At 39.8% G+C, this 25815-nt stretch overlaps 1 protein-coding gene across 3 annotated transcripts; it reads left to right on the top strand.

Moving 5' to 3' along the window:
- On the top strand, positions 1 to 25815 carry LOC149181589 (uncharacterized). 3 transcript variants are annotated; one of them, XR_016257015.1, is made up of 4 exons: positions 1 to 1100; positions 1532 to 1825; positions 24731 to 25267; positions 25412 to 25815. XR_016257015.1 is itself a non-coding variant. In XM_089416650.1 (3 exons), exons 1-2 carry the CDS (start codon positions 896 to 898, stop codon positions 1813 to 1815), a joined length of 489 nt encoding a protein of 162 aa, XP_089272776.1. In that variant the 5' UTR covers positions 1 to 895; the 3' UTR covers positions 1816 to 1825; positions 25412 to 25815. The 3 variants fall into 3 exon arrangements, 2 of the variants coding, with proteins under 2 accessions (XP_089272776.1, XP_089272775.1); XM_089416650.1 differs by lacking the exon at positions 24731 to 25267; XM_089416649.1 differs by lacking the exons at positions 24731 to 25267; positions 25412 to 25815 and having other exon boundaries at positions 1532 to 2172.

The following is a 25815-nucleotide window of genomic DNA, read 5'->3' as shown; positions in this document are numbered from 1 at the left end:
GGCAGGTGGACCTTGAAGCCCTTTATCGATAAGGAGCCTGACATCAAAATCATCCCTCGTGATTGAATTGAGAAGACGACTCCCTAATGCTGCGCTGCCATGGCAGGCCAGAATCATACAGACGCGTGACGAGAAATGACCAGAGCAGATGTCCGTACGGCATCCGGAACAATGATAAACAATACAACGAAAGTTTTCAACCCTTAAGATAGAGATGACGCCAATGAAGCTCAGTGACCAGGTAATAAAAAGAAAGTGCCCTAATAACAGAGGCCCATTTGCCACAATAACGCGCGCAGCGTTAGGTATGTCCCATTATTAGCAGATTTATCAGTTCCCGACCCACATGTCTCGTCGTTATCCATGCACTGAAATGCGCTCATGCCAAGCTGGAAATGAGAAAAAAATATTAAAAAGTCGTAGAAAAAGGAATAGAGAGGATAGAGAGAGTTCTTGTTATCTGGAATTGACACCTTGAACAACAAGAACTCGATGTATTCGATAACTCCAACCCAAAAATGTCTGCATTCTCCAATGAGTATATCTGTGCTCATGCAGACTGTCGATGGGAGTTGTGTGGTTTAGTATGTTTAGTCTATGGGCTATGTAATAAATTCAGAAGTTGAACCCACTTATTCATTATTCCATTCCATTGATCAATTCTTTGCCCTTCTGCACCTTTTCTTAGAGTTTTCTCATGGCTTCTACCCTCTTATACCTTTCTGCATAGAATTTTTTGATGGACATTTGATTTTCCATGCTCCTCACAGAAAACCCACATTCTCTAGTTTATCCTATCAACAACCTGGAAATGACATTCACTGTTTCCATCAGTTGATGACATATTTTGCTCCTGCCAAGGCGTATTTTAGTATTTAACAGGCATTTCTTAGCCATGCATAGGTCTGGTACCAGGTTCAAGTTGGGTTTAAGAGCCCGTGCAGAGGAGAGATATGAACGAGAGGAAGAGAAAGAGGAAGATGAAATAGATAAATATCCACAGTTGGGTTGCAATGCAGAGCAGGCGGTGCACCTTATTCCATTCATTTTATTAGCATGTCTTCTGGTCCTTTACATTTTCTCTTATACTCCAGTTGAAGGTCAGTATACTATTTTCTGTATTTTCCCCTCCATTCAATTAATATGTGTTCTGGGTGTATGCATAACCAAAATAAATTGTTTTTTTTGGATATATTCATAGCAATAATAACAATAATGAAGGCTTTCTGCTATGCCCTTCACACAGACCACCATATGAGGTTCGCTTGGCGTAAATGCAACTTCTTTCTTTTCATGCATCCACATTCCCACACTAGTGTGGAAAGTTGGAAAGTCTGTACCAGCAGGAAATATTGACCGTCATGATCATCATAATATATCTGTTTAGGATTTCGCTCACAGTGGCTTAGATGATCCAGGGCACTTCTCTTTTATTGTTGTCACTGTATTCATAACATTAATAATGACTGCAAATTCTGTGTCGGAAATTCGTGTTCTGAATGTATGCCTAATGTTTGTAATAGCAATGCAGGTTCTATACCAGGTTCTGTACCTGAAAAAGACCCTGTAAAGGAGGTCATGGCTGCAAGCATTCCAGTGGGAAAAAAAGAGGAGGCGCTGCAGACATTCTCGGTGTATAGCCATAGGAGCTTGCAGCAGGTTCAGAAACATCAGCAGAAAAAGAACAAGGTTATTCCTAAGCAGCAGAAAGAGACCAGTCGTCGTCTCATGAAAGGCAACAGGCATGACATAAGAAGAGCCAGGCCGAAGAAAAATTCTTTTCATAGAAAGACTAGGATTATTCATAACAATTAGTACGTTTTAGGTATTTGCTCTTCCTTTTTCCTGATTTTCTCTAGGTTATATAGGTATTTTAAATGAGTTTAAACTTTTATCCTGTTGATCTGTTGATGGGCTCCTCTAGTGACGGGACCTTGATCACAAAATGTTCTTGTACATTTTCTGTTCATGGTCTGCAGAAGACAGGTTTTTCCTCAGGAAAACCAAATTGAATTAGGTATTCAAATTTAGGTGCAGAAAAATAGAAGGGAAACATTGTTAAAAGGAATGTTACAGGATTGGTCCGTTGCTACTGGACTTAACCTCTGTGAAAATAAGCTTCATCAATGTAATTCTCCATAGCGGTATTATTTTTATTGGTGTTCTATTTTAGTCTTGTCTCCATTTGGTTCTTGTCTTCCTTGTTTTCTTGTTTGCCAGCATTCAATTGGTACTTCTGTTTTTCTTGAACACTATTTCGATTGCTGTAATGTTTTGAACGCCTCTTAATACAGTTTTTCTGATGAGAAAAATGTAATAATCACGTTGAGGCTATTTGTGACATTGCTTTTGATGGCATAAAGTTGGTTTAATATGCATTTTTTATATTTTTCACATTGTCAGAGATTTAGATAAAGCATATGCCAAAAAGTATGTCGTTTTCTAAAATCATCGCTTTGTCGACTTCATATCTGGTTTCTAACTATCCCTGCACGAAGAAACAGAGCAAAAGCATGACCAGATTGGGAAACTTGAAATTGGACTGTCATCTAATGCATGGATTCTGGTACATCTAATACATGGGTACTGGTAAATTGTTCATCATATAGAGTCTAGACTGCTAATCGCGGGCTTGGCAGAGTAGATTGTGATGCATACTTACATAGATTGGGCTTTTAGAACCACTTTGGAATAGGAGCTAGAGTTTACTTTGTGTGCTTACAAAATTTTCTCACAGTCTGCAATTTTCTTTAGTGTGCTTAGTCAGGATTTCATCACTATCCTTCTAATTATCTAAATGCTTGGCAGTTTGGCCACTTCATTATAATAGCTGCCTCTGGCAGTTCTAAAAGCCTGCAGAAGCATTCTTGGAATGCAGTCTCAGGAGGACAGGTCAGAATCCTTTTATTTTTCTGTAAGTCCCTTGCTTATTCCATCACCATGACATTACCAGCTTATCCTTGTTGGTGGTTATTCAGACCCAAGTTTGAGAGTAATTTCAAAATCATACATTCTGCTATGCACATGAGGAAAATTGGTGTCAAACTTCTATCTATCGGGGAAGAGCAATAATCCACTTCTTAGCTGCAGCAAGAGAGAGAGAACCACTGCCTCTGATGCTTTTCTTGGAAAATCCATGTCCCATTGGGGCTTCCCAATGACACCTGATTTCTAGCTGCAAATTTCTAAATTAAGGTAGTCTCACAATCAGAATATCATAGCTCTGGATGTTCAGAATTAGAATCTTCTAATTGTCAAGAATTAGTCCCTTTTATAATTTGAATTTCGGAGTTTTAATTCAATAGCAGATTGCTGACATTTTGAGAGGTAAATACCACGTTGAATTGGATGTTAACAAATAGAAACTCTCAACTAATCTAGCCACGAAACCGAAAAAGATCCACATAAAATTTAACATGTACAATGATCTAGTGAAATTCAATTAAGTATTTCAAAGAATGGACATTCTAACCAATGTTGACAATATCGGCGATATATTGCTCATATTCGGAAATAGCGTGATATTTTCGGGGAGCCGAAATATTGCGGATAAAATATTGCGATATTTTCGACATATCGCCGATATCTCGTGAAAATACCGTGCGACGATAGTAAATATTGCCGGTCCGTTTAACCCATGCCTAGAAAAGGGAAAAAACGATTTTTTTTTGCTCATTTTGGTCTTCTTAGTGTTGGAGAAGGGGAGAGCATTGTGGTGGTTGTCAAGGAGGAATTGAGGATCGAAGAGCCATTATCACCACCAACTACGAATTTTTTGTATGATGAAGAACAATGAGACAATTTTCATTTCTTTCATTAACAGGGATGTTCTTAAAAACCCCTATGTTAATGATTTTTTTCATAGATTTAGGGTTATTCTTGCTTGCTTCTTTGCCTACCAAGATTTTGTTTTTTTCTTCTTTCTTTTCCATTTGCTATGATTTTCATGCCCATGAGCCAATGCAATGTTTTTCTCCATATTTGGACAACAAACTCCATTTCTTTTTTTAACTTTCAAATGCACTCTCTTATTGTCATTTTTCATTGAATTCACATTGCAAATAATGTAGCAAAAAAAATATTTTGTAAAATGAGGTGGTTATTACTCATTATTTTTTGTGTATGGGTGGAGTAACTTTAATCATTAACTCTAATTTTTTGTTTTTTTGGTGCCCTAGGTTTGAATTAGCTCACTAGACTATACCAAAAGCCTTGGACCCATTTTGGGAGTATGGGGACCCTGATGGTGGGACAAATAGGGCATATCTATCATGCAAATTGTGTGGGACTAGGACGACTGGAGGGGTTACGCGATTGAAATACCAGTTGGCTAGACTCCCTGGACATGATGTTGGGCTTTGTACAGTTTCTAGTTCAGAGCTTATACAAAAAGCTCTTGAAGCAATTGATGAAAAAGACAGAAAGAAACAAGGTTGAACGTGCAGGTAGATCTTTTGGGATATCTTCTTCTGATTTTGAGGCTGAGGGTAGTAGGAGGGGCTCCACAGCATCACCTGCTACTGCTAGTGCGAGGTCATCATTTTTTGTTCCATGAATAGGATATGGAGCACAACCTTCCATAAAATCAATTGTTAAAAAAAAGAAGCAAGAAGCAGATAGAATTATGGGGAGGTGTCTTTTCTGGAGTGACTTACCTCTCAGCATCACCAAAACCAATCCATTTTGGCAGCCAATGTGTGATGCTATTGCTGTTGTGGGCCCAGGGTACAAAAGTGATACATATGAGGAGTTGCGGGGCCAATTCTTCAAGTAGAAAAGCAGGACATCAACTCTAGATTGGCATAGTTGAAACAAACATGGGAAGTTTTTGGATGCACAGTGATGTTCGATGGTTGGACAGATAGGAAGGGTAGGACCCTTCTAAATTTCTTGTTACATTGTCCTCAAGGTACCATGTTTATTAAATCAGTGGATGTATCAACACATATGAAAAATGCAGCAACGATATGTGAGTTGTTAGATGGGTTCATTCGGGAGATTGGTGTGTAGAAATGTGGTGCAAGTCATAACAAACAATGCAACTAATTATGTGTCTGTCGACAATATTCTTATGGAGAGGCACCACACATTGTTCTAGACTCCGTGTGTAGCACATTGTATCGATTTGTTGCTTGAGGATATTATGGGGAAACTCTCCTTCATCAAGGAGGTGATTTATATGGCTAGGAGTGTCCTCAAGTTTATTTATAACCATGCTTTTGTTCTTAGCCTCATGAGGAGGTACACTAGAAATAAGGAGTTGCGGCATCCTACAATCACACATTTTGCCACCAACTTTATTACTCTTCAATCTTTGCTTCGATCCCAGTTCGAGTTGAAGCAAATGTTTGTTTCTGATGAGTGGCATGATTGTAGATACAACAGGAGACAGGACGGGAGAGCCATTGCAAAAATGGTGTATTCTGACATGTTTTGGTAGGGAGTAGAAGAAGCATGCTCAGTTAGTGAACCTATAGTAAAGGTTCTGAGATTGGTAGATGGGGACAAGCCTGCAATGGCTTATTTGTATGAGGCCATGGATAGGGCCAAGGAGGCCATTCGTTCTTATTATGCAGACAAGGGTTTTGCTGGGCTTGATAGGCATATGCTGTTATGGGATGTGATTGATAGTTGGTGGACAGGGATGCTGTGAAAATTTCTGAATCTAACAAATCAGAAGTCCTAATGCAGTAAACTGATTTGCATTAATATTTTCAAATCATAAATCCAAATGAGGAGGTACACTAGAAATAAGGAGTTGTGGCGTCTTGCAATCACATGTTTTGCCACCAACCTTATTACTCTTCAGTCTTTGCTTCAATGTCAGTTCGAGTTGAAGCAAATGTTTGTTTCTGATGAGTGGCGTGATTGTAGATACAACAAGGGAAGGGACGGGAGGGCCATTGCAAAAATGGTGTACTTTGACACGTTTTGGCAGGGAGTAGAAGAAGCATGCTCAGTTAGTGAACCTATAGTAAAGGTTCTGAGATTGGTAGATGGGGACAAGCCTGCAATGGCTTATTTGTATGAGGCCATGGATAGGGCCAAGGAGGCCATTCGTTCTTATTATGCAGACAAGGGTTTTGCTGGGCTTGATAGACATATGATGTTATGGGATGTGATTGATAGTCGATGGACAGGGAAGCTGTGAAAATTTCTGAATCTAACAAATAAAAAATCCTACTGCAGTAAACTGATTTGCATTACCTACTTGTGTTCTTCATTTTAACAAGTTATTTTCAGATATATTCAGAAAATATTAATGCAAATACACTGCAACCTACACCAATATACAGATCAATTATTGAAAAAATAAATGAGACAACCACACAAAGGACACACTTATTTTTGGACTAAACGTCCCCAAAAAAACCCAATGTGGGAAAATAGGTGCAATAGATATGAGGGTTTTATTATTATGCAGATTTCTAAATACAAGTAGGTTGCCAAATCCGGCTCACCCAATAGAGAATAAACCCGACAGAAGTACCTCTATCAAGAGACAGATATTTTGGCGGATTCAACAATTGGATGAACAAACCCCACTGGTGATTGCGTTGTCCCCAGTGCTATGCAGCGATGGCTGCTCCCAGCTCTGCGCTGGGACTGCGTCACCTCCTCTAGGAGCTGCGTCACCCTCCTGGTGAGCCTTCCCGACTCAGAAATTGATCTACTGAATTGATGCCCAATCTGCCTCATAGAAACCCCAACACTGCCTCTGCGTGATTGCGTTAGCCCTCCAGCCTCTACGTCACCCTCCTAGAGCTGCGCTGTCTTTCCCTGGTGCTGCGCTGCCTCTTTGTTATGTATTCTCGGCCTTGGAAGAAAGTCCCATTGCTGAACTACCCCTCTCTGCAATAGAAGCTTACTCCGAAATTCTCAGCAAAACACGCCCCAAAATTTAGATCTAGCTCAAGTGCTGCTCTCCCTGTGTGTGTTCTCCAACTGACCCCAAGCCTTCCTTTATACTTTTCTTGTTGAAAAATCAACGACTGTGATCTAATATCTAATAAATGGCTAAGATTAAATTAGATTTGATCCTTGTCACCTAGAAGCTTCTCACCCATATTTACATTAATTCACTTTAATTATTTTAATTTCCTAAGTTTTAACTTAGGAACCATTAAAAGTAATTAATTATTTGAATAACATGCACTCTGGGTGGAATTTCTCCAAACAATTTCTGGGTTTTGGAGATCTCATGTGTTCTAGCCCCTCCACAAAATTTCAGAGCTAGAGCACATCCTCTGCAACCCAAAAGTCAACACTCCCTCTTAGCGAAAAATGTGCTCTAGCAATACTTCCTAGCAGAAGTATCACACGGATCCGTGGCATTAGTCCTCTGCGTTGCTGATGCTCGCCCTGTTGCCCTTCATCCATTGCATTGCTGCAATCTGTACTGTTGCCCATGACACTGCCACTATCACTGTTGTATCTGTATTGCAACTCCCTCTTAATATGCTGGATCATGCTGCCCATAGCACTGCCACTTTTAACTGCTGCACTACAACTCAGTTGCTGAGAAGTAAGCAATTGAAAAGCTACCCAAAAGTTGACATGCTGGTCAGTCTAGATGCCCCTTGATGCTGAAGCTACCTTTGCTGCTAATCTGTGCTAACCCTCTGATGCTATTGCACTGCTGTTGTATCTGCTCTGTGCCTTCCGCACAGCTGCAACACTCCACTGCGCTACTTCAAACTTTGGCGCTCTAGCTTTGCCATTGTTGCTCCATCATCCCTCGCACCAACTGACTCTCGTCATTTTGCTACTGTCATTAAGGGCTCCCGTAGTCGTATGTGATCCAAGAGTTTGGGCACCTCAAGGATCCTGCCCTCTTCTGCAGTCCTTTCGAACTACATCTCTAGATCACCCCACCTCCCTCCTGGAGATGTGGTTGCCATATTTGCCAAAAAATATCGAATTGCTCTCTCTCTCCTCTGTGCAACACTGGATTGGCCTACGCACTCCCTTCTGGAGCTTGTAGATTTGCCTCTCTCCACTGCGGCTCAGCTAGTTAGAATTCAGACTCTTTGGCTGGAAGTCCCATGAGGAAGAAATTCCCTCTACTTTGCTTCTGTCCCACTAAGTACTATTCTACAACAACAAAATCAACACCCCACCAACAACTCCAGATAAAATCTGTGCTACACCCCCAACAACTGGAAAACAGAGACTCAACGGTCTCTGCGCTGGCCCAGTAACTACTGTGCTGCCCTCTGCAACAACAACGTCACCCAATCACGTTGATGCAGGCTTTGTGTGAGCCTCCCTTGGTGACTATGTCACCCCTCTGCGCTGTCTCTCGGGATAGATGTCTTCACACAGATTTTTCCTCTGTCCTTTCACTAATGGCTTCAATCCTCCTTGATTTGCAATCACTCTGATACCATGTGAAAATTTTTGAATCTAACAAATCAGAAATCCTACTGCAGTAAACTGATTTGCATTACCCACTTGTGTTCTTCATTTTAACAAGTTATTTTCATAATTATTCAGAAAATATTAATGCAAATACACTGCAGCCTACACCAATATATAGATCAAGTACTAAAAAAATAAATAAGACAACCACACAAAGGACACACTTATTATTGGACTAAACTTCCTCGGAAAAACCCAGTGTGGGAAAACGGGTGCAACAGATATGAGGGTTTTATTATTATGCAGTTTTCTGAATATGACTAGGTTGCCAAATCCAACTCACCCAACAGAGAATAAACCCGACAGAAGTACCTCTATCCGAGACAGATATTTTGGCGGATCCAAAAATTGGATGAACAAACCCCACTGGTGACTGCACTGTCCCCAGTGCTATGCAGCAATGGCTGCTCCCATCTCTATTGGGACTGTGTCACCTCCTCTAGGAGCTGCGTCACCCTCCCGGTGAGCCTTCCCGGCTCAGAAATCGATCTACTGAATTGATGCCCAATCTGCCTCACAGAAACCCCAACGTTGCCTCTGCGTGACTGTGTCAACCCTCTAGCCTTTGTGTCACCCTCCTGGAGCTACACTGTCTCTCCCTGGTGCCACGCTGCCTCTCGGTTATGTATTCTCAGCCTTAGACGAAAGTCTCGCTGCCAAACTTCCCCTCTCTACACTAGAAGCTTACTCCGAAATTCTCAGCAAACCACACCCTAGAATTTCGATCTAGCTCAAGTGCTGCTCTCCCTGTGTGTGTTCTCCAACTGACCCCAAGCCTTCCTTTATACTTTTCCTATTGAGAAATCAACGACTGTGATCTAATCTCTAATCAACGGCTAAGATTAAATTAGACTTTATCCTCGTCACTTAGAAGCTTCTCACCCATATTTACATTAATTCACTCTAGTTATTTTAATTTCTTAAGTTTTAACTTATGAACCATTAAAAATAATTAATTATTTGAGTAACATGCACTCCGGGTGGAATTTCTCCAAACGATTTTTGGGTCTTGGAGATCTCGTGTTCTAGCCCCTCCACAAAATTTCGGAGCTAGAGCACATTCGATGCTATTTAGGTTTTAACCCCGTACAGAAATTACCTGCATACGAATTCTAAAACAGAAAATAAACAAATGCAAGAGCATAACACATAAAACACATATACACAGAGATTTTCCCTTGGATCCCAAAACTGGGACTACCATCTTGATTTTCCATTATGTTCCTTTCAATGTTACAATACATATATATACATGCCGAAGCATCCAATACCATGGACCGAAAACCATCGCGCCCAAAACCATGTGCGAAAACCATGTACAAAACCATAGGTAGGTTCGCCCCACCTAATATAAGCTCCAATTTTTTTTTCCCTGGGGCGCTGCCTCGGACCTCGTAAAGGGGGCTACCTGCCCCTTTCAAACCCCTTGGACAGAGGGGGCTGCTACCCCCCTGTGACCTCGTAAAGGGGGGATACCTGCCCCTTTCAAACCCCCTGGACAGAGGGGGCTGCTACCCCCTTGTGACCCCCCCGCTGTGCAATCAGCGCAACGAAGGGACCCCCGATTAACTAGGGGGGCTAGTCGTGGAAAGAATATAACACAACCCAACATTCTCCCACTTGTTGTTTTCTTTCCATAGGGGGCCACAAGAGAGCTTAGTCATTTATCCAGCCTTGCAACGCCCATTGTTTCTCTACACCAAGAGAACTTCTTAAAACTCACAGATTTTGTCAATGCATCTACAGTATTCTTCAAAGTGTCCACCTTTACTAGCAACACCTTTTTGTCTTCTATCACATCCCTCACAAAGTGATACTGAACATCAATGTGCTTTGTCTTTGAATGGTAAGCAGGGTTCTTTGCTAACAAAATTGCACTTTGGCTATCGCAGTCTATCCATATAGCTCCCTGCACTAACCCCATACTTGAACACAATCTTTGCAACCAAACTGATTCTTTGCTTGCATGAGTGGCTGCCATGTATTTTGCCTCCGTAGTTGATAATGCCACTACAGATTGTTTCTTACTCATTCAACTGATTGCACCTCCAAATAGGTTAAACACATACCCACTTGTAGATTTTCTTTGATCCAGATCTCCAGCCTAGTCTGCATCAACAGAGCCATGGATATCCAATTTTGTGCAATCCTGGTCTTCCTTGGTAGCACAAACCATAATCACTAGTGCCACGCAAATACCTGAAAACCCGCTTCACTGCAGTCCAATGCTCCTTTCCTAGTTTTGACATAAACCTGCTCAATACTCCCACTGCATGTGCAATGTCTGGTCTAGTACAGAACATCGCATACATCAGGCTACCGACTACACTTGCATATGGAACACGGTACATGTCTTCTTCCTCTTCTTGTGTCTTGGGACACTGTTCAGCAAATAACTTTTACACCAACAGGAATAGGAACCTTCACCGGTTTACTATCTTGCATATTAAACCTCTGCAGTATTGTCTCAACATACTTCCTCTGGTTTAACCAGAGCTTCCTCTTTGCCCGATCTCTTTTAATTTCCACGCCCAAAATATAGTTTGTAGCACCAAGATCTTTCATGTCGAATTTGGAGGACAATTGGGTCTTCAAATCCTGGATGATTTCTTTGTCATTTCCAACCAGCAACATATCATCCACATACAAGACCAGGTAAATAACATAGTCACAAATTAATTTAAAATACACACATTGATCTGCTTTGCTTCTGGTGAAGCCAAGTCCCCGTATAAATGTATCAAATTTCTGATACCACATCCTTGGTGACTGTTTTAACCCATACAAAGACTTTTTTAACTTGCATACCAGTTCTTTCTTACGCTTCACTGCAAAACCTTCAGGTTGCTTCATGTAGATCTCTTCTTCCAGATCCCCGTGAAGAAATGTTGTCTTCACATCCATCTGTTCTACCTCAAAATCAAAAACAGCAACAACAGATAACAGTAATCTAATAGAAGCTACCTTGGCAACAGGAGAAAAAATATCACCAAAATCAATTCTCGGTACTTGGGAATAACCTTTTACTACCAACCGAGCTTTGTATTTCTCCACCTTTCCTTCTGCATTTGTCTTCTTCTTGAACACTCATTTGCTGCCAATGGGTTTCCTTCTAGCCGATAACTCCACCAGATCCCAAGCCTCATTTTTGTGCAAAGATGCCATTTCATCAACCATGGCCTCTTTCCAGAGTTTGCCATCCTCTGAATCTACTGCTTCCTTCACAGTTCTGGGATCATCATTAGTAATAGATAAAGCAAATTTTGAACAGAAAGCAGATGGACTATACCTTTCTAGCTGCCTTCTTTCTCGAACTGATTTTCTCACCCCCGGAGTTTGTGGCTCTTCATCTTTTGATTCCTCTTCTGCTGTAGAGTCTGATTCTTCCTCCTTAAGCTCAAACTCTGTTTTCTCAGGTTGCTTTGGTTGGACTTCATATTTAATAACATCTTTCACCTCTCTGAACACCACATCTCGACTGTACACAACCTTCCTTGTTACTGGGTTCCAAAGCTTATAACCCCTTTAAACCATCCTTATACCCAATAAAGATGCACTTTTTAGATTTACTATCCAACTTGGTTCTTTTCTCTTTTGGAACATGTACATATGCATTACATCCAAATGCTCTCAGATGTGAAAGAGAGGGTTTCTTACCAGTCCATACCTCTTGTGGAGTCTTATCCTCCAACGCTAATGAAGGTGATTTGTTGACCAAGTAACATGCTATCTCCACCTCCTCTGCCCAGAATTCTTGTCCTAACCCGACACCACTGAGCATGCTTCTTGCCATTTCCATCAATATCTTGTTCATTCTTTCTGCAACTCCATTTTGCTCAAGTGTGTATGGAGTAGTCTTCTGTCGTGCTATACCACACTTCTTACAGAATTCTTCAAATTCCTTGTTACAAAATTCTCCACTGTTATCTGTTCTTAGCACCTTTATCTTCTTCTCTGTCTGGTTTTCCACTAGAGCCTTAAATTCTCTAAACTTGTCAAAGACTTCAGATTTCTTTTTGAGGAAATATATCCATGTATTCCTTGAGAAGTCATCTATAAATGATACATAGTACACAAACTTACCCAGTGATGGAACCTTCATAGGTCCAAACACATCACTGTGCACAAGCTCTAATATCTGTTTCGCCCTCTTACTACCAGAGGGGAAACTCACCCGATTCTGCTTCCCATGTACACAATTTTCACATAAATCAAAATTCAGAGAGCTATTAGTCATACCTTCTACCATACCTTTACCATGAAGTATTCGAAAGCCCTTCTGTCCAATATGTCCAAGCCTTTGATGCCATAGCATGGTCTTTTCTCCAGAGACCACTAGATTTTTTGCTCCACTTTTAGGAACCACAGAACTGTTGCACCCATCAATAACAGTGCTATTTTGCAGCTTGTACAGAGTTCCAATTCGAACTCCTCGCATCAATACCAGTGCTCCCCAGACCATCTTGCAAGTATCTTTCTCGAACACTGTTTTTACACTTGCATCATCCAGCTTGCTTACAGAAATCAGATTTCTGGCTAATGCAGGAATATGCAGAACACCCGGAAGTGTTCTAATCTTTCCACCTTGCAACTTCAATTTGACTTTTCTGCGACCAACGATTCTAGCTTTCCTGTCATCCCCCAAGAAGGCATCACCACCATCATATTTCTCATACTCGCAGAATCACTCTCCATGGGGAGTGAAGTGAAAGGATGCACCGGAGTCAATCAACCATGCCTCGTGATCTACATGTGTACTTGAAGAAGCCAAGTACACATCCCCACCTTCATCTGAGGTGGTTTTCGCCTTTGTAGAAGGAGCATCATCAGATCCCTTTCCTTTGTCAGGAGCTTTAGATTTATAGTCCCTTTTGTAGTGCCCTTCCTTTCCGCATTTCCAGCACACCTTTACAGGTTTTCCTAGAGATTTAGATCTCCCTCTAGATTTGATCTCCCACTCGATGACTTATTTTTGTTTCTGTTCTAGGACTGTCCTTGTACAGACAAGGCATCACCATTTTGGCTCTCCATATTTTTTCGTCTCATCTCCTCCGTCAGCAAGGATGAGGCTATTTCATCAAACAGCAAGGCATTTGCATTGCTACCTATTGCATTAACCAGACTATCCCACGAATCTGGTAGAGAACACAACAAACTGATGCACTTATCTTCATCTGAAATTTTAATATTAACAGATAATAACTGACTTTCCATAGTGTTAAATGCGTTCAGATGCTTTGTCATTGAGTCTCCATCTTTCATCCTCAGGTTATTTTTCCGTAGGAACAGTTTATTCACCAGAGACTTAGAGTAGTACAAAGTCCCTAACTTGACCCACAAAGCCTTAGCCATAGCTTCTCCTGATACATCCAACGATACTGAATCTGAGACACACAATCATATTGTACTCTTTGCCTTCCGATCCAACTTCTTCCATTCTTCATTGGACACGCCCTTTGGTTTAGTACCTGGATCTACTGCGATCCACTGATATTTGTCTACCAACAGATCCTCCATCTTGAGTTTTCATAACTCAAAACTCTGACCATTAAATTTCTCGATCTCTATCTTTCCACTGCTCGCCATCTTCTTTCACCACCAGAATCGGTCCCACAGATCTGCCACTGAACAAGGTCTACCACAGGCCCGAGCGAAGCCCCTCAGCAACAAAGGCGTCCCCTTGAAGCCAAAACAACTTTGATACCAAATGTAGGTTTTAACCCCGTACAAAAATTACCTGCATACGAATTCTAAAACAGAAAATAAACAAAGGTGAGAGCATAACACATAAAGCACATACACAAAAAGATTTTCCCCTGGATCCCAAAAGCGAGACTACCAGCTTGATTTTTCATTATGTTCCTTTCAATGTTACAATACATATATATACATGCTGAAGCATCCAATACCATGGACCGAAAACCATCGTGCCCAAAACCATGTGCGAAAACCATGCACAAAACCATAGGTAGGTTCGCCCCACCTAATATAGAGTCCAAATTTTTTTCCCCGGGGCGCTACCCTGGACCCAGTAGAGGACTACTTGCCCCCCTCAAACTCCTTGGACAGGGGGGGCTACCGCCCCCCCTGTGACCCCCTCGCTGCGCAATCGGTGCAACGAAGGGGGGGCACCCCCCTATGATCGCCCCGCTGCGTAATTGGCGCAATGAAGGGGGGCCCGGCTCCCTTCTAACCCCCCGGTTAACTAGGGAGGCTAGTCGTCGAAAGAATATAACACAATCCAACATGCTACCCAAAAATCAACAGATGCTTCATTGACCCATTCATGTAGCATCACTCTTCCTCAACCTCGCATTTTCATACAAATGCACCTTTGATTTTGATGGTGAGGTGATGGAAGGGCTCCATTAATGTATTCAGAAGATGGTACTTGATCCTGAGCTTTGTAGCAAAATCAATTGCGAGATACAATGTTATCAGGATTGTGTTGGCCTATTTGGCTTTGATGATGCTATTAGGGAAATGACTCTCTTCATGCCGCGTAAGTGACAAGTCATCACTCATTAGAATTTTCAATTTAGAATTTCCTTATTTATAATTCTAGATTTTTAAAATTCAATTATGTAACTTTTATTGAAAGTTTAATTATGTTTTAAGTTTTTGACTTTTTTATTTCTTTATTTTGTTGTAGATATTTGGTGGCGAAGTTATGGTGCAAGGGCACCAAATTTACAAAAATTGGCCATAAGAATCCCGAGTCAAACATGTAGCTTTTCACGGTGTGAGTGCAATTGGAGTTTATTTGAGAAAATACACTCAAAAAAGCGCAATAGGTATAATTTTGAGCTTCAGCCTTCAGTTGAGCAATTACATTTATTGTAATTTAAATTTTTTAATTTATGACCCTCAAGTGTTAATAGTCACGACTCAAGACTCAGTTTTTTTGACACTCTTATAGGTTGGAGTTCGCACGCTTCAATGATTTAGTGTATGTGCATTACAATATTCGACTTCGAGTGAAGCAAATAGAAGCACCAATGGATCCAGATGCCATTTCCTTAGACAATATTGCTGTATTTTCTCAGTAGAGGGTGGAGTATGAGGCATAGTATTCAAAACCGGCCCAGCTAACCAGTTACCGGTCTAACCGGTCGGTTAGCAGGCCCACCGGTTGGAACCGGTCAAAAAACCCGGTCAGACACCCTGTTTGGCCAAAAATTGGAGCTAACCGGTCCTAACCGACCGGTTTAGGACGGAACCGACCGGTTTGTGGTCAAACTGACCGGTTTGTGGTCAAACCGGCCGGTTATGTCCTAAACCGGCTGGTTTATTTCCAAGGCAAGTATAACCCCCACAAAATGCATTTTTGTGAGTTTTGAAGCTGTTTTGAGGGAAATTTGGGGTTGTTTTCCTCCAAAAATTGTCACTCCAAGAAAAACATGCCTACCCTCTCATTTTCCTGACACATTTCAACCCTAACAATGTTGGCAATACCATAACAATGTTGGCAATTAATGGTAATGTTAAATTCTTAAAGTAAAAGGATGAATTTCATTTTCATCCTTTTACTAAAATTTTTAACATTACCATGAAATGACTCAGGATGTTTGAGAGTGGTTTCGACCTCATTGGATTTCATATGGAGAAACTAGAATTTTAGATTTCACTCAAAATTCAGTAGACTTAATGGTTTTCAGGATTTCTTGGTTTGGGGGTAAACAATAAATGCAATCGGAGCTCCAAATGATGAGCAAAACTTCTGATCTAGATCCCATTGTGTTGGACAATATTGATCCAACATCAGAATGGGTGGAGGAGACTACCTATGTTTGAGGCTGATTTTGATATCGACATGGCTTTAGCGGGGGATGAAACAGATTATGTGGCGGCATCAGAACCAGGATTAGTAGTGGCATCAAGGAAAGGCAAAGAACCAATGGAAGGCACTAGTCATGCAGGTTGACAAACTCGTGCTTCCATTAGGTCCACTTCTATTATTATTGGTGGCATTGATACTGAGGTTGCAGATCAAGCTGAGGCATCCTCAGACTCTGAACCAGATGATGTCTATGTAGCTCCTGATGATGATCTTGTGGCTAGTAGTCGTGATGAACTTGATGATTGATCACGTGTACACTGTAGACTTGTAGTAGGCCAATGGCCTCGTTGCTTGCAACATTGTTTTGGACTTTATAGGCCATTTAGAGCCTCATTGCTTATGTATTTTGCTATTTTGTCGATGATATGTATTGCACTCGGTGCCATTTTGATATATTCACCTTTACATGGTATATAAATGAGCGAATTTTTCATATTTTGTCTCTGTTGGCTTGGAATCAAGGTTTTAAATCTTAAAAATAGTTTTGTTTCATTAAAAATTAATTATTTAATGTATTTTTCTAAAACCGGTTCATTTAGACCAAACCAGCCCCGGTTAGACCGGTTCCGGTCAATAAACCGGTTCATTAGGTGGACCGGTCAGGTCACCTGTTCCGGTTTTAAAAACTATGGTCTGAGGTGCCCATCTTGGAGGAGTCCCCTTCATGGTTAGAGCCAGATGATCCATTAGAACAAGGGCAACAAGAGGAGGAGGACTCAAAGGAGGAGCAACATGAGGAGGAGGAGTAGGAGGCAGAGGAGGAGGTGGAGACTGTGGAAGCATCAACATCAACACCATCTGCTATAGATATAGGAGAGCATAGCTCCATACCTAGCACTCATTATTTGACATTAGGTGCAGGGGCAGGCCCAGGGCCTTCTATTGCTAGGGGTAGGCCTGGCAAACAACCCATCATGTTTTCCCATAAAAGGGGGAGAGGGCACTGATTTTAGATAGATAGCTGCTAGTTTTATTTGTTTTGTTACATATAACTCATGATGATGAGATACTTTTATATATGTGATGTTATTTTGTATTGGTTCTCCACATTTGAGTGCTTGATTGGAGAATTGTCAGGGATTAGCAGGATTTGGTATCGCCTTTGCTGTATCATTTCTATTTGACATCATATATATCAATGCTTTCTTCATATTTATGTGCGAATGTGTTTATTTCATGTTGTTATTGCTTTATATGTTTAAAATCTAAAAAAAATAAATATATTATGCATTTTTTATGCTCGCCGATATTGCCGATAAGGCGTTTTCTGGACCCTCGTCGATATTTTGCCGATACCGATATTATCAACACTGATTCTAACACATCAACCAAGAAAAGAAAGGAAGGAGTTATATTGTCTTGTCTTGTGGCCGAGGTGGTCTTGGTGGGGTTTGGTCCCCATAACGTCTTGGGGTCGAACTCACAACAGGACAGGGTTTGCATGTATAACCAGCGATATCCCCTAGCAAGGAAAAAAAACAAAAATAAGCCTGAAATCAACGCAGTAATCCTATGCACACCATTTGAGCCTCTCTTCTGTGGATTATAAAATACCATACCATAGCATACCAAACCAAGAATCCTTATTTTTCTAATGGAAGCAAGTTTTAATTTTACTTTCCCATGCGCTATTTGGTTCTGGTGCAAGTGTCAACTTGGGGTGAAGTGGGGTATTGTTTTTTTGTTAGATACCCAATGCTTAGGATTATGATATATTGTAAATATCCTAAATATCTAATTTAGGAGAAATATAAAGAGTTAGGTGAATAGAAACAACCATCGGACTTGTGGGAAGATGGAACCAAAGGTCATCTCTAATTGTGTTTATATATGTCTCTATTTAATAAATTTTTTTGTTTAATGAGTTATTCATCTCTCCCCTATTAGTGGTGTCGGAGCCTTGATGATTTTAAAATAAATCCACGATCTTACCTTTGGTTCTTTCGAATCTTCTTGGCATGATGCCTCTTACCATGTATGTGATACACCCAGCCATGAGGTGACCGTGAGGTACATTGTGAGAACTCTGGCGATGTCGACCAATTTTTGTGACCTACACTATCATGCTGGATGACATCCCAAGTGTAGCCTAGCTTTGCTTCACCAAAACAGATAACGAAGTCGAATTCAATATCGATATCCTAACAGAAATAAAGGCCAAATAGGAAGACAATATTCCCTCTAACTTTGTAAGAAAAAAACCACGGAGGGTGATTTGCATGAGGGACAAAACCAATGTTTAGTTGCAAGCTTGGTCTCCTCATCACATTGGAGCTACTTTTGTTGGAGCTTTACGTGGAGAATCAATCTTTGAACCTTTGAACCAGAGGGTGCTTCTAAGTTCTATGTATCGATTGAACCATTGAATAGCTTCAGAGTGAGAGCATGTCCGTTTGATTGTTGGTATAGGGAGAACTGAGTGTTGTTGGGATTGTAACAGTTCAAATCAGGAGCATCCCTAGACCTAATATGACCATTGTCATTCTTCTAAAGATCGTTTGGTTCCAATTTGATAGAATAACCAAAAAACACACCTAAACACTAGAGTTATAGTATATACATTCTTGGATCAATTGAGCACACCAGTGAAGGTAATTGATTATTTACAGGGATGAGCAGTCCTTGAATGCTAACTGGGCAATTCCAATTGGGTCGACTTCTCGTTGAATGTAGATGGCATTAGCACAATTGCATTAGCTAGCTTCGAGAATTGTCCAACTTCTCTCGACCAAGTGACCATAGTTGGAGACAAATGTCGACCATTGGCTTATCTCTTGACATTTGGCATTCGACAGGTGGCGTATCTCTTGACAGATTGTTGGTTTTCTCTCCCATGGTGTCCTTTTCATACACATGTAGTGCAGGTTGAGCATTTAATAAAACATGGGGTCCATCTCTTAGTTTCTCTAGTGTGATTCGAGGCCTTGAGAGGGGAAACTGCCATTTATGAATTTGATAGCTTGCTTGATTCTTTGGAGCACAGTGAGCATTTGGGCAAACGAACATTGCAAATATTGATCCATTTAGCCTAATGTCGTTTGGCACCTTTTTGACTCTAGCATTTGGTGTAGCATTTACTCCATCATTTGGGAGCGACACAACATGTGGAAGCTCTCCATATCCTTTTGGTTAGAGTTTATCTTTTGGAACATTTGGTAGCGTAGGGTTTGGATAAACTTCCTTTGGTGGACAATGTTGAGTTAGTAGGAGAGGACATGGAAAGAACAATTTTAGAGTTAAGGGGGTTAGGCATAATCAAGTTAAGAGATTTTATCTCCATTGTGTTTGTTGTTGCAAGAATGGACATGAAGCAAAAATATGTACAATCCCATGGGAGAAGATCAAAGACAAGTAGGAACAAAAGGAAGGAAAAGGTGGAGCTATTTAACTTGCTCACTCTAGTATTGCTCTTTGCAATATTGGCACAAATGAAGATTTGTTTAGAACTTCATTTACTTCTTGAAGAGATGCTTGGTTGCCTGACACTAGTGCTACTTGCTACATGACTTTCTGAAAGACTTCTTTGAGGAATTGAATGACAATGTAGAGGGTGCAGTAAACTTTCGACATTCTACAAGGCCATTCTATTTACATGTTTGATGGAAAAATTGTAATAAGGAGGCCTTTTGACAACATGGTCATTATGACATGGGAAGATGAGAAATTGTTGAAGCTTAAAGTGACATCGACACAGGGATAAAATTTTGCATTCCTCTCTCACTGTGATGAAGGTACATTGTCATTGACTCTTTTGTGGTATGCTAGATATGAGTACATCAATTATGATAGATCTCGTTTGTTGAAGAAAAATGGTTTTTTTGGTTTGTTCACCATTCCAAGGAATTTGAAGCAATGTGAGGCATTTTCCTTGGTAAGCACAAGAAGTAGCCTTTTCATGACCTTGAGAGAATGTAGAAAATGGGAGTTGATACACTTTGATTTGTGTGGCCCCATGCTTATTGCATCCACCTTTGATAATAAATATATCATGACTTTTATTGGTGATTACACTAGGCTCTATTGAGTTTATTTGATGAAACCAAAATCTCAAACATTTAAAAATTTTCATGTATGGATTGAAAATGAAGCTCAATCTCATATTGACACTCTTTGTATTGATAATGGCGAGGGAATATACTTCTAATGGATTTGAAAGATATCTTTGCCAATACGAGATTAAGCATCAAACCTCTATTCCATTCAATACTGAACAAAGTGTTGTAGCAGAAAGAATGAATAGGACACTATTGAATATAGTGTGTTCCATGCTATTTTTCAATATTGTGAAGTTGATGTTTTGGGCTAATGCAATTTTGTGTGTACTGTACATTTCATTCTCTTGGGAACAATATTCCTTACGAAATGTGGTATGGCCACACTCCTTTGGTGACCCTTCTTAGGGTCTTTGGTTCCACTTGTTATGCCTTATTACTTGGTGCAAGGAAGCCAAAAGTGCATCTTTTGGGGGCTAAATTGCACGAAACGGGGAAACGGGTACGAGTTTCCGAAACGGGCATGGGTATGAAATGTGACCCCCCCAAATTTTGGAAATGGGGAAACACAAATATATATATATATATATATATATATATATATATATAGATATATTAGGACATATAAGAAATATGTGCAATCATAAAGCATATATGATACATTCTAATTTATTACATTATGATCAAATTATCAATTGTCAATGCATAAACTATAAGTCTCTAAATTTACATCACATTTACTCATGAATGATCACATAATGAAAATAGAAATATCCAAAATCAGCCACGAGAAATTTCTAATTTCTTGTCTCGTGCTTGATTGGGAGTCTCCTCCTACATAGTCGAATGACCTTACTGCTCTTGATTAAATACAAGTTTCTTACCCTAGTACCCTACATGCTTTTGATTATCGGGAGTCTCTCCTACATAGAGGGCTTGGTTCTCTTGATTAAATACAAGTTCCATACCCTAGTACATGATAAAATCCAATGGAAACATTGCGATCCCCCCAATCCTGAAATCCTGAAAAACAGATAAGTTTACTGGATTTTGAGTGAGATCTAAAATTCTACTTTCTTCATATGAAATCCAATGAGGGCAAAACCACTCTCAAACATCTTGAGTCATTTCATGGTAATGTTAAAAATTTAAGTAAAAAGATGAAAATGAAAAATAAAGGAGAATATCATTACCATGAACTGCATATCAACACTAGGGCCATAGGCTTGAACATTCGGCTGCCCCACTAAAAAAACTCCTTTTTTTTTATAACTTGAGAGACATCTAGAAGCATCTATAGGATATTTGAGTCACCCAATAAAACATTAGAAGCGAAGAAATAAAAAAAATACAAGAAAAAGTCAAGTTGCAAGAGGAATCTCCAATGTATGGCCCGGAAACGCTTTTCCGGTTGTACTGGCACGTTTCCTCCTCGAGAAATGGGCCAGTACGGCTGGAAACGTGTTTCTGGGCCGTACCGTATGGGTTTCCCTGTTTCCATTTCGTTTCCGTACGGAAACGGACCCTTTGCCCACGTTTCCTGCAACTTAGTTTGGGGGTACTCAAATACCACCAAGGCATGTCATCTTTCAACTGAGGTAAACAAGAAGTCCAATCTTTCTAGAGATGTTATTTTTTTTAAATTTACAAAAGTAACAAGACTTTTGAGCGACAACTTGATTATCTTGATAGATTTAGCCATGTAAAGACATATCATGAGTTTGATGATGAGACTCCACATCTTGAAGAGGGGATCCCTATATTGGATCAATCTTTGGAATCTCCTTTTGAAGTGCCATGCCCTCCTCATGTAGAAGATCCAACCACTTTATCAAAACAAAAAGTTTAGTTGGATATGTGATTGAGAGGATTGAAAGGCTGAAGATTGATGGGAATGCAATATCATCTCAGTCAATAGAGTGACTTGGACCATCATAGAAATGTTCAAAGTGGCCCTTAAGGCGACTTGAAAGTGTTTCTCTTGATGAGGTTGGAAAGATAGGAACTAGAAGTTCAAAAAGACAAGGCAATGGAGGTGATGTGGTTGATTCAGATTTAGGTGATGACAATGATATGGATGTTTCATATCATTGTGAGTTGAATGTATATACTAACTTTGCACCAACTTCCTTTAAAGAAGCTACTTCTCATGTTGAGTGGACAAAAACTATGTAGGATTATGATGTTCTCATCAAGAATGGGACACAGAAGTTAGTGTATCATCTCTTTGGAACCAAACCAATTGGCTATAGGTGGGTCTATAAGAATAAGTACAATCAGATGCCTCACTTGACAAGCATAAGATGAGACTTGTGGCGAAAGGATATGCACATGAAGAAGCCGTAGACTCTAGGGAGGCCTTTTCCCCACAGTAAAATGGGCCACCATTCATGCATTGTTGACTTTGATAGTGCATACTAGGTGGAAGATTCATCACATGGATGCAAAGACAACTTCCTTGCATGAGGATTTGAAAGAGAATGTCTAAATGTGTCAACCAAAGGGATTTGTTATGAAGGGTCAAGAACATAAGGGATGTGAGTTAATCAAGTCTCTATATCGCCTAAAGCAGGCACCTCGTGCATGGTATGAAAAACTATCAAGCATCTTTTGAAGATCTATTTCAAGCATTTTAATCTTGATTATGTATTTTTGTTTGTCAATAAAGTTAGAAAAATTGCTGTATATCTTGTGGTGTATGTAGATGATCTTTTGATAACAGGGAATAATGTAGTATATCTTGTATCCATAAATAAATAATTGAAGAAGGGCTTTGAGTTGATAGACATGGGACATCTTCATTGCTACTTGGGTATTGAAGTAGCTCATAGTCCCATGTATATATTTATTTCCCAAAAGAAGTACATTGGAGAGTTGTTGAATAAATTTGGCATGACTAATTGTAATTCTCTCTATTCTAATGAAGCAAAATATGAAGCTAACATAAAAAAAGCGAGTGAATTTGAGGATGCAACTAAATATAGACAACTTGTGAGGAGCCTTATCTACCTCACTACTACCAAACTAGATATTTCATTTGTAGTTTGGGCTCTTTCTAGGTTCATGCAAAAACCTTGTGAAGGACATTGATGTGCTACAAAGAAAGTTCTAAGGTACTTGAAGGGAACTCAAGACTTTGGGCTCAAATACCCATGGAGGATTCCAACTAGTTGGAGATATAAATTTAGACTTTTATGGGGATAAAGAGAACAAGGTGTCTACTTTAGGATGCATCCTGAATCTTGGACCAACAACTATCTCTTGGAGATCATGCAAACAATTTGTTCCAGCATATTCCACTACAGAGGTAGAATATGTAACTTCTACAAAGGCAACAAGGGAGATTGTGCGGCTTACGAAGATACTAGAGCATTTGTAGGGAAAATAGGTGAATGCTACTCCATTTTTTATTGACAACACTTCTGTAATCAAGTTGGCCAAGAATCCCATATCCCATGGTCAAACAAAGAACATCAACACAAATTACCATTTGATTTGACATCATGTAGGGGCCAAGACCATTCAACTGATACATTATTCCACAAGTGAGCAAATTGTAGACATCTTTACCAAAGTTCTTGGAAGAGAAACGTGAAGAAATATGCTCGGACTTGTGAACACCCCTTTGTAGTAAGGGGGCAAATGTTAGAGATGTCTAATCCTTGGGATTATGGTCTATTGTAAATAACATTGTAAATATTTAACTTAGGAGAAATATGAAGAGGCAGGTGAAGAGGAATAGCCATCGGACTCGTGGGAAGATGAAACCAAAGGTCTTCTTTGATTGTATTTACATATGGCTCTCTTAAATAAGTTTTTAATCCGTGGAGTTCTTTGTCTCTGGTGTGTCAATTTTGAACTGCTAAAAATGTAGGTCATTCATGTCTTGCTTAAGCAATGTTTTCTATGTAATGCTGGTAAAAGGAAGGGGTTTAGGAAAAATATAACATTGTGGTATGGTTGAGTAGAGATATTTATACAATGAAATAATAAGGTACAAAATCCTTGAATCTCCATATCAAACAATATTATCAAACCGTAAAGAGCAAACGAACAAGCATTAAACATTTTCTATAGCTACATGAATTTATTGGTCCAGCTTCAGAATTATTTTATGCGTCATGTGTGCTTCTTATTGCTGTCTCCTAGTTCTCCTATGAATATTGAACTATTCCACCAGCTCTTTATTTCTTTCTTCTTGAACACCAGAAGTTGTTGTGTTCTCTTGGAAGGGAATGGAATGGACTCTTATAGAACTCGGCACTGATACCAAGAACTAGTTAAATTAGATGACAGAAAATGTTGTTAGGGTGTAGAAGGATAACGAGACAACTTAGATAAGAGATCACCTTCTTCATTACAGATTTCAGTAATGCTTAGAGTCAAATAAAAAACAGAAAGAAAGCCAGCAGTGTCGTTTAACAGGGAATCTATACCATTAAAGGTGCCATTTTATGATTTTAACATCCTGGTGCAGGGCTAGGAAAATAGACCTTGGACCAGGAGCCCAAAATGTGCAGGCTATTGTTTGGAATGCTCTTTACTGTTAATGTGTCATGTTAATACCCCAACACATTTTGCAGAATTTTAAAAGTCAAGACTCAACAGGTTAGCTATTGGCAAAATTAACTCATGGGCAGGCTATTATGGACTCTTATAGAACTCGGCACTGATACCAAGAACTAGTTAAATTAGATGACAGAAAATGTTGTTAGGGTGTAGAAGGATAACGAGACAACTCAGATAAGAGATCACCTTCTTCATTACAGATTTCAGTAATGCTTAGAGTCAAATAAAAAACAGAAAGAAAGCCAGAAGTGTCGTTTAACAGGGAATCTATACCATTAAAGGTGCCATTTTATGATTTTAACATCCTGGTGCAGGGCTAGGAAAATAGACCTTGGACCAGGAGCCCAAAATGTGCAGGCTATTGTTTGGAATGCTCTTTACTGTTAATGTGTCATGTTAATACCCCAACACATTTTGCAGAATTTTAAAAGTCAAGACTCAACAGGTTAGCTATTGGCAAAATTAACTCATGGGCAGGCTATTGTGTACAATGTTCTTAATATTCATGTCCTAGTCACCCATAAAAATTGGTCAAGTTAGATATTGGCCAAGTGAACTCACAAAGCGTTTGGTAAATTGTGATTATTAGGAGAAAGATGATACGAGGGATAGGCATCAACAACACCCCTTGGTTCTCAGATTGACTGCAGCCAAACATGGTGATCTAGCAGAAGATCTTTACCGACATGGATTAAGTGTTTAACTTCCTAAAAGAGTTATGTTTCAATTTTTGTTAGGTTTTTATTGAGAGAATTTGAAGATGCTAGTATTGGTTGAACAGCCCAATAAAGGATTTACAGTAATTGAAATATATCTAAGTAATTAGTTTATTGAATGTATATTCATGCTACTAATTTTTTCTTTGCTTTCAAAGTTGAGCATGTGAGAGCAGTGATTACGTACAGCCACTGTTTAAGTAATCTCAGAACTTTTGCAAGTCATGCTGAACCATTTCTCAGAAAGTTCTCAAGTAGCTTGCATAGTTACAATTTA

This window comes from Pinus tabuliformis, chromosome 3_2 (genome assembly GCF_031772625.1).
Source record: "Pinus tabuliformis cultivar Carrire ecotype Pingquan chromosome 3_2, CPIR1, whole genome shotgun sequence".
NCBI classification, from domain to species: domain Eukaryota; kingdom Viridiplantae; phylum Streptophyta; class Pinopsida; order Pinales; family Pinaceae; genus Pinus; species Pinus tabuliformis.
This window is presented reverse-complemented; position numbering and strand designations above follow the sequence as displayed.

What these genes read in the sequence shown, in the direction of transcription:
- LOC149181589 (XM_089416650.1), top strand. Translation starts at nt 896, where the DNA reads ATGCATAGGTCTGGTACCAGGTTCAAGTTGGGTTTAAGAGCCCGTGCA. An exon ending in CTCTTATACTCCAGTTGAAG is followed by an intron (nt 1,101 to 1,531) that starts GTCAGTATACTA and finishes ATAGCAATGCAG; the next exon opens with GTTCTATACCAGGTTCTGTA.